Consider the following 9867-nt stretch of genomic DNA (forward strand, 5'->3'; position numbering starts at 1 on the left):
TAAATGTAAAAAAATCATAAATGTTTGTTGGAAAGCAATTTAAGAACCTGATAATATACATATTTGTGAACTTATTTCTGTGAGATACAGTCGTGTTAGCATTTGGGGGAAATGTTTTTGTATTCATGAATTGTGTTTTGAATTTATGAATCTGATTTTGTATATGTAAACTGTGTTATGAATTGTGTTTTGTTTTCGAGACTGATCTGTTTCCATATTGGCTAAGTATATAAAGTGGGAGGAGTTAGATCTGGATCCAGCCTCGCCCCCTTGATCTTGTGTTCTGCAGTAAGGACCATCTCGTTTATACCCTCCCCTCCGCTGTTCGGCGGTCGGTTCGCCATTCTCCGCCGCATCTGGTCGGCGAATGAATGGCATCCTTCTGCATAACACGTAAACGGCGAGGGGGAGTCACTGAAGGGGGAGCGCGAGCATCTTGTATTTGTGCTCGCCTCGGATGAAGAATTACAAAAACACTTGATTTTGTTGATTATTTATTTATAACGTTGGCTATATCACAGGTCGCTGTAGAGTTCGTCCTTTTTGCAAACCGGTCCGTTTTCGGGCCGGATTACGGGACACTATTTACACCCCTTTTTGTCAGTGACAGCAGGGACTCAATATTCAAATAGCATGAAATAATTTCGTTTCACGAAGTGGCGTCTGGAAAGAAAGCATGAAGTTACAAATCTTCGGGCTTTGGCTCGTAATGGCAATAGCCTATGCAACGATAGAAGGTGAGTACTGTACACAACTGCGATCTAAAGAGTTGTCCTGCGCTGTTGTTTATGTAAATTCTGAAATAATTTAATTGATCACAAATTATGCCCATGTTCATCCGGTTTCATTACATTGCCGTTCGTTCATATAAATAGGTTAAGTTTATAGGCAGCCGCGCATATCTAGGCTATCTACTGCATTCAAGCGTATTCTACGCGGTTTACACCAAAACGAGGGAGACAAAGACACTTCTAGCGTTTAATTTATGATTAGCCTATACATATTGCTTGATTTATAGCGCCCTCAACTGGGTCTCTAAATGTTGTGTGAGGGGTTCGTTTACCTGTTCCAATGTCACAGATGCTGCGGTGTTTCTGCAGCCCCCCTGCACAAAGCATGGTGGAAGACAGTGTTCAGTGTTGTTTTGGCACAGTGTGAAAGTAATACGATTAGAATTTTATCAATGTAAAAGCTAATCTGAAAATGGAGGCATTGGATGTAATATCCATTTATCGTGTCTGTCAGCACTCTGGATGGGGACACTTGTGACCTCATATTCCCCATCTCTCTGTTTTTCGTTTGGGAAAGAGTTCCCCTTCTACAATGTTTTTCTGAATCTTTCAGCTTTTGATTCTTTACCCCTTTGAAATTTACCCCAAACTACGCTTTTCCCCTGAACGTTTGTTTTGACGAGATGGCTTTGCTGTAGGGGAGGACATGAAAAAGGTATTTTTTGCTCCCATTTTTGGACGATGACTAATGAGGTCATTGCACCTCTGTGAGGCTGGCGCACCTTTATGCCAACAACATTTTTGTTGTTTGTCATTTAACTTTTTATTTGAAAACAAAGTACTGATGGAAATAAATATAACATTTTCTAACGTTTCTATATACTGCACTTTAGTAACTGATTCGTTTATAATGTACATTCTATATGTTATTCATTTTGAGTGTGTATTTTGGAATATTACATGCTTAAGTATATGATGCAATTGACAGTTATAGTACATCTCTAGAGAAAAAGAAGGACTTGCTAACACAAGCAGTGCCTTTCTTTGCAGGACAAATATTCTTTTAACTACCTTCAGTACTATTATAAAATAAATAGATCTGACAAATGCATATACAAATACTCCCTCTCTCTCTCTCTCTCTCTCTCTCTCTCAAACTCTCTTGCTCGCCATCCTTCCGTTCTTTTTGATTTACACATACCTGTCCTCTCCCTCTGATTGGTTGGATCATAAACCCAGAGGAGATGGCCTGCAACCGGCCTTGATTTATTATATCATTTTCTGTACTTGATGTTGTGAGACCCGCAGCCATGCTGAGCAGAAGGCAAAGGTTCAGAATCAGAAGTAGCCTTAGTTTGTCACGTGTATACACACAAACAAGGAATCTATAGTTTTCGGAAGCTCTGAGTTCCTACATTCAGTACTGTATATGACCAATTTAAATAAATGAACTTCTAACAGGAATCCAGACTGACAGGGAGGAGGAAGGACATAATGCTGGTGGTCCCTTAGAGCTAAGATGGGCGTAACATCCTGTTAAGATGTCAGTAGGGTGGCAAATGACCAATTGCTGTACCAGTAATGGTGCAGGACTACCTTTCAAAAGAGACATTTATGAAAGATAATTTTCGGAAAATTTACTTTTCATTTACTAAGATCAAGGAAAGAAGAGGAGACTGAGAGAGAGCTTTTTCTCTTTTTGACAAACAAAGTAGTCAAAATCATGAAAATTATGAACATAGGTAATGTTTGATTATTCTTGTTAATCACATATTATACGATAGATTTCCAAATACAGCACTAAAATGTAGAATTAATGTATTTATTGACACTACTTTTTACAGGACTTTTTTTAAATCTTTGACGTGGCCTTACTCAGTCAATATTAAAGATATCAAAGTTATATTTTCATGTTTTAATATTATGTAGAATGACTGTATGTAGAAAACATTAAATCACAAAAATTACTATTGCTGGGTTTTCAAAGACCCTGTCTTGTATTATGTGTAAATAAATTTTGAATTATTTGATGGGCTGAGAAATGTGCCATGTACATTTCAGTTATAAGGGTTGGTTCACCCAAAAATGAAAATTCTTTCATGAACTACTCACTCTCTAGTTGTTCCAATTCTGTATAAATGTCTTTGTTTGGTTGTTTGGTATATATCAGAGAAAGATATTTGGACTAATGCTTCTAACCAAACAGTTCTTGGACCTCATTGACTGCCATAGTAGGAAAAAGGACAATGGTATCCAAGCTGTCCCACATTCTTCAAAATATCTTCTTTTGTGTTCAACAGAACAAAACAATTATAAATGAATTTCTACTATGGTAGTTGTCCCTTTAAGTGAAAGAGTTATTACAGAGTATTAGCAAAATATTGAAATGACTGCGCACATAAAGGTGTTCATAAGCAATAATGCTGCTTGAGATTCTTGATTCTCATTCTCCTGACATTCTCTGTAGTGCTCTTGTGTGAGGTCATCATCTCTCTGAGTTTGGGGAGAATTCTGTGGTGCCTGGGCCAGCTGTTTCTTCATGATTTATATCAGTCTAAATTTAATTTGTGTTTTCTAAAGATGGCTAATCAAATTGACGTCCTTTCAACTAAACCATACAGATTTGTTCATACATAAACAACATGTCACCATAGTTGTTTTGGTAATCCATTGGTTTAGATTCTCACTAATTTTTATATAACGTTTTAGTTTATGCAACCACTAAATATCCACTCTTTCGCATTCGCCCCCTCTCTAGCTCCCGAAGATTTCGTCTCATTGGCTGAGATGGAAGACACTTTACTGAGGAATCTTTTTCGGGGGTATCAGAAGTGGGTGAGGCCCATCATCCATGCCAACGACACAATTACCGTTCGCTTCGGTCTGAAGATATCACAGCTGGTAGATGTGGTGAGGCAGACATCTGTACTAAAAAATGTAAAGTACACAGGTGCCTGTGTACATTTTTAACAGATAGTACAAGCACATGCATGCCCAAAACCCCATATACACAATGTGATATTAGATGTGATTCCAAACCAGAAACACTACTTCAATATAGAACAGAGCTGTTTAGATTCAGAAGGACATGAGCTTGACAATCGGATCATAATTTATAGCCTATATTTACCCAACACAATATGTACAGCCTGCTGTATCCTCGTTTGCCCTCTATCTCAATCTTTCTTTCCTATCTCTAGCCTTTCGACCCATTTTATTGATCTTGTTGATGCTGTGCAGTCAAGAGGAGTCTGATTCAATATTCATTTGATTGTGTTTGTGCTTTTTACAGTGTGTGCTATTTATAAGTACTGTACTAGAAATCCTTTAATTATGTTTTACCTTGATGCTTTACCAATTTAAAGGGGTCATATGATGCAAATACGTGTTTTTGCTGTGTCTTTGGTGTGTTATAAGTTGCCCATGTATGTATTAGACACATAAAATTGCAAGTGTCTGAACAAAAGCTGCATTCTTTCTAAAAGGGAGTGCTCACACAGACCTGCCTGAAATGCCTCGTGTAACCACACCCCCACAAATCTACGTCATTTCGTGATATGACTTGACAAAGACTGCCCAAATCTATACGCATGTAAGGTGGGCATACATGTTAATCTCATTGTATCGTCGCGGCAGCCATGTTGTGGAGACACTGTGTGTTCCGTTGCAAAAAGAAAGCCTCATTGTTAGCCCTTCCAAAAGTGAATGATTACATGCAATTCCCACCATTACAACTTGGCAAGGACAATATGGCGCTTCCGATTCACAGCATATAAGTATATTTTTAGTCCAAAAGACTTTGTTAAGGACTAGAGCGAGTTGAGTTTGTTGTGTGTTTGTAGCGCTTGTTGTTTCTTTGTGTGACCTGCAAATGCAGACAAGTGCGCAACGTGAAAAAAGACGCCATATGTCCTTGAGGCAACAAATGTCATGTTTATAATGTGATTTATTGTCTTTGTTGAGTCGCGACGAGACATGGCGTACACTGGTTGATCAATAACTGCAAATCTTTATAACATTGTTTATAAAAGGTAAAACAGTTGGCTGTATTTTTTAACTATTTAACATTATATATTTTACATCCTTGATCATCTTCATTTTCCAGATCAGATTCGGGCTCCGATTCATAAGGAAAGTACCAGTGATATTATCACCTGTTAGTTCAATTGCTTTGGAACATGATGTTACGAAAATGTATCAGGCGTTACATTTCCGTCACACGCTTGCAGTATTCGACCAATCACTACGCACTGGTTAACCGGCCAATCATAGCACACCTCGCTTTTCAGAGCGATGAGCTTTGTAAATAATGTGCACGTTTCAGAGAGAGCAGAGATACAAACATGCATGGTGTGTGGAAAATACACCGGTTTTGAACCTTAAATCGTGTTTACACATTGCATTATATCTAAAATACACGATAATATTCGCTTTAGCTGTGTCATTTGACCCCTTTAATGATAATGTAATGGTGTAGTCTGATTCATCTACAGTTTTATTTTCATGAAAGTTACTTTGTAGATTTATGTTGTGCATTCAGAGAGATATCTCCTTGTGATGGCTTTGTACTGACCAAAGCAAAAACTACAGGAGCACAGGACAAATCAAGTCAAATCAAATCAATCATAACTCAAAACTGCAACAACCCATAAATAATGCAATAATGCACTCTACAGGAAGCATGGAAACTTTAGTGGAGCAATTATTTCATACTGTTTGAACATATTTGCATATGACACTTCCTGCAAAAAGTTTATTCAGTTAGAAACTTTTGTATGTGAAATTGCTGTAAAAATGTAAGATATACCTTATTTATAAGTAACAAATACTGTAGATAGAGCAGTCACGTTATAAAAAAGCACTGCACTATACCAAAGTAACAGTTTTTTATTGAAGAAAATAATTACAATGATAATCAATAAAATGTATAGTGTGTAAAAATCATTTTGTCACAGCCTAAAGGTTGTTGTCGTCTACAGCCACCTTATGGTCACTTCCTGTGTTGCACTACATGTTACTCGGTTCCCACTTTTTTGTCACAATGTGACAGTGTGACAGTTTTCTGGCTGGCAAAGCGCTGAGCACTGTGGGAACAATTGATTTTTACACCATTCTGATATAACAGATGTGTCTCAATATATCAGTTCCTTTTCAAGTTCTGAACTTCAATTTATTTGAAACAAAGGGCATGAGATATTATCTTTTAAACTGCATTCATTAGAACCACAACTGTAAGTCAACGATCTGCATAAAACAAGTAGGTCAATGGGAAGAGACATTCTTTGAGAGAAAATATGCATTTGTTTTAATATAAAACACTGATGTTTTACAATATATGGTGTAAGATGGTACTAAGAAAGTAACCTGTGATTACCATGGTTTTATGGTATGCATTTTTCTGTTTATCTCCTCAGGATGAGAAGAATCAGCTGATGACCACTAATGTCTGGTTGTGGCAGGTAACCCAAAAACATTATGTTTAAATGTTAAAGTGTGCCCAAAAATACCTCACTTTCCATTTCCTGTTTGATGTTTTTTATTAAAATCTACCCTGTAGGAGTGGACAGACTATAAGCTTCGATGGAACCCAGAAGATTATGGCGGCATTACATCTATCAGAGTTCCCTCAGAAACTATCTGGCTACCAGACATTGTCCTTTATGAGAAGTAAGTCACTCTGAGAAACCGTTGACATCAGCCTTGCTGTCCAATTCCATTTTTTTTATTCTGGCAACTGCTGAATTGCATGCACAAAATTATAGAAAGCTGCAATTCGTAACTTTTTTGTAAAAAAAATGTTATTGAGATAGTATATACAGTATATAAAAAAATCTGTGTTTAAAAATGTCTCCATATCTTACCATGTTTTTTAATGGCAAGCTCATAATAAAGATTTACAAGTTGAGCCGTTGGGTTTTTCAAAACACCTATACATACACCTATAAATACAAAAATTAACCTATGATGTTGGATCAATCAAAGATGGCCACAAAGAAGCAAAAGTTACGTATTGCAGCATTAAAAAAGAAAAGTCGGAATCTAAGAAAACCACTTTGATCAGCCTAGGAACCACAGTGCAATACAAAAACAACATTATAGCAACCACACAACAGTACCCTAACAACCACTAAAAACATCCAGGCAGCTGCGGCTTCTTTCCATAGTCACAGGAGACATATAAATTGAGTTGCTGATCTTATCTCTCTCTAATTCTGTATCTCTCTGTCATCAGTGCTGACGGCCGTTTCGAAGGCTCTCTAATGACCAAAGCCATTGTAAGATTTAATGGTACCATCATGTGGACTCCTCCCGCCAGCTATAAATCTTCCTGTACCATGGATGTCACCTTTTTTCCCTTCGACAGACAGAACTGTTCCATGAAGTTTGGCTCCTGGACGTATGATGGCACTATGGTGGACCTGACGCTGGTTGACCATTACGTAGACCGTAAAGACTTCTTTGACAACGGCGAGTGGGAAATACTCAACGCCACCGGACAGAGGGGCAGCAGGCGCGACGACATTTATTCCTACCCCTATGTCACATATTCGTTCATACTGAAACGTCTCCCTCTCTTCTACACACTCTTTCTTATCATCCCATGTCTCGGGCTGTCGTTCCTCACCGTGCTGGTCTTCTACCTCCCTTCGGACGAAGGAGAAAAGCTTTCCCTCTCCACCTCTGTGCTTGTGTCCCTCACCGTGTTTCTCCTTGTTATTGAAGATATCATTCCATCGTCTTCTAAAGTCATCCCGCTGATAGGAGAGTATCTTCTTTTTATTATGATCTTCGTCACATTCTCCATCATAGTAACAGTGTTTGTCATCAACGTCCATCACCGATCCTCTGCCACGTACCACCCCATGGCACCATGGGTTAAGAGCCTTTTCCTTCAGAGGTTACCCAGGCTGCTTTGCATGAGAGGGCACACGGACCGTTATCGGGACCCGGACATCGAGCTGCGGAACCCTGAGCTGAAACAAGGGACGAAAAAGGGGCAGCAAAAGACTGCTGGAGGAGGAAGAGGAGGAATAAAAGAAGATGAGAACCAGGCTTGGATTGCCCTGTTGGAGAAAGCCACTCAGTCGGTGCATTACATTTCCAGACACATCAAGAAGGAACACTTTATCAGAGAGGTGCTGATATGTTTCTAAAATGTTTGTTGTTAGGGTAAAAATGATGCTTGCTTCATGTGTTTTATCTGTGTATGTGGGTCTGATTGTATTTTAGGTCGTTCAGGACTGGAAGTTTGTGGCTCAGGTGTTGGATCGATCTTCTTATGGGTCTTTCTCACAGTGTCTGTTCTTGGGACCATCCTCATCTTCACTCCAGCTCTGCAGATGTACCTCAGCTCATCTTAAAAAGATTTCAACCCACTACAACATTCTTACCAACTCTCAAATATATAACCTTCCAACATAATTACAGTAATCCTTCAAAAAGCCCTCTTTTGACCTAGCCACATTCATAATCCTCTCCGAACTCAGCTTCTATATCTGCCTCCTAAATCCTGCTCAATGCTCGATAGTTGATGGAAAAAAATCTAAACTCAGCTAAACTGCGGTTCAGGAATTTTACGCCCAGTTCACACATACATGAGGCAGCTTATGGTTTTAAAGTTTTTCAATAATTGTATTTAGTGGAAGTAAAATTATTAGAGTTGTAACCACACTGCTCAGGCCTCTCGGTGTTAATTCAGGCCCACTTAACTTTGCATCATGACTCTAAGGGAAGTTTTTTTTAACGTTACTATAAGTAAATCAAGATGTCATTGTATTGTAGTTCTATGTTTATCGATTATTTGGGTGTGCAAAACCCACTATTAGTGAATTGTGGGTCTACTTTGTAAAATATTTTTTTTAGGCATGTGTCCTCAACTATGCATTATAACAACTGTAACATATTCTCTATGGTTCATAAACATTTAATAGGAAATTATTTTGTAGAGGATATTTATTTGTAGGACTAAGACTACATCTGTGTTGCACCCATTTTGCTCAATAAAATAAGGTTTTAAGACGGAACTTTCTGTTTGAATACTTTTATACTGTAAATTGTAAAAAATCCTGTAAACAAAACGGAAATTTTACGGCAACTGGGCCGCCAGTAAAACAAATTTAAAGAACAGTTTTTCACATAAAATATCATGTTTTTCTCGAAAATCTACCATGTTTTGTATAAATTAATGTTTTTTTACTGTATTCAAAAAAAAAAAATTCGGCAGTTGTGGCACCAGTAAAAACCTGAAAAAACAGTTCATTCATATATAATTACTTTTTCATGTAAATTTGCATTCAATTTCTGTAATTTGAGAGGGAGTTATATGTATTTGAAAAATAATTTGTAAAAACTGATTTTTTTCACCTTACAGTGAAATAAAATGAAAAAAGTTTTCCACAAATGTTTCATAAAGTTTCATTACCATACTTCAAAAATATGTGTGAAAAATCTAAATAAAAGCAGGAACATTCTTTAAAATTACAGTTTTTTACATTATATGTGGATTTTTTTATATTTAATTTAATTTGGAGTTTTAATAAATATTCTATATTATATATATATATATATATATATATATATATATTTCTAAGGTATAGAAAAGCCAGGCACCATTTTATCTATTTTTTTTATATGCCATGACTATGAGGAAAATGTATTACAATATCAAGAAAACAATTATATGTATATGTATTCAATGTCAAGCTATCAAAGGTGTCTTATTTTGCACCTTTTGTGGGCATCAAAGTGAAATTATACAAATTGACCGAGCTACAGGGAGTTTACACTGTCATTTGCTTTTTTGATAGTCAGGCTTTAATCTAAGAGCACCTGGTCTGGGTGTGATACAGTCTGGCCTCTCAGAGAGGCACAGACCGTGAAATATTTCCATTTCCACAGCGTGTGAATTCCTCAGATATATTTTCAAGCCACATCTGGGCTCCGTAATCACTGATTTAGTAACAGATAATGTGTAAACGGTAGATTGAATTTCACACCTATGAGCCAATCCTTTCTTTATAAAGCATAGAGCTCAAATCCATTCCCTTGAGGTCCTTGAACATGCTCCTGGCAATCACAGAGCCTTTCTCTTTATTAAAAACCTATCACTGTGTTAATTTATCAAAGTGGATTTTTG

The 9867-nt window shown here is 37.3% G+C and overlaps 1 protein-coding gene across 1 annotated transcript; it reads left to right on the forward strand.

Annotated features, from left to right (window-relative positions):
• The first annotated feature begins 357 nt into the window (after nt 1-357).
• Nucleotides 358-9029, forward strand: chrnb3a (cholinergic receptor nicotinic beta 3 subunit a). The gene is given in 7 exon segments (XM_056763579.1): nt 358-737; nt 3490-3641; nt 6146-6190; nt 6289-6398; nt 6964-7867; nt 7962-8001; nt 8004-9029. Coding segments are annotated over 7 exon segments (1401 nt in total). The 5' UTR covers nt 358-676; the 3' UTR covers nt 8093-9029.
• The last annotated feature ends 838 nt before the right edge of the window (nt 9030-9867 follow it).

The sequence above is a fragment of the Triplophysa dalaica genome, chromosome 2 (genome assembly GCF_015846415.1).
Source record: "Triplophysa dalaica isolate WHDGS20190420 chromosome 2, ASM1584641v1, whole genome shotgun sequence".
Lineage (NCBI taxonomy): Eukaryota > Metazoa > Chordata > Actinopteri > Cypriniformes > Nemacheilidae > Triplophysa > Triplophysa dalaica.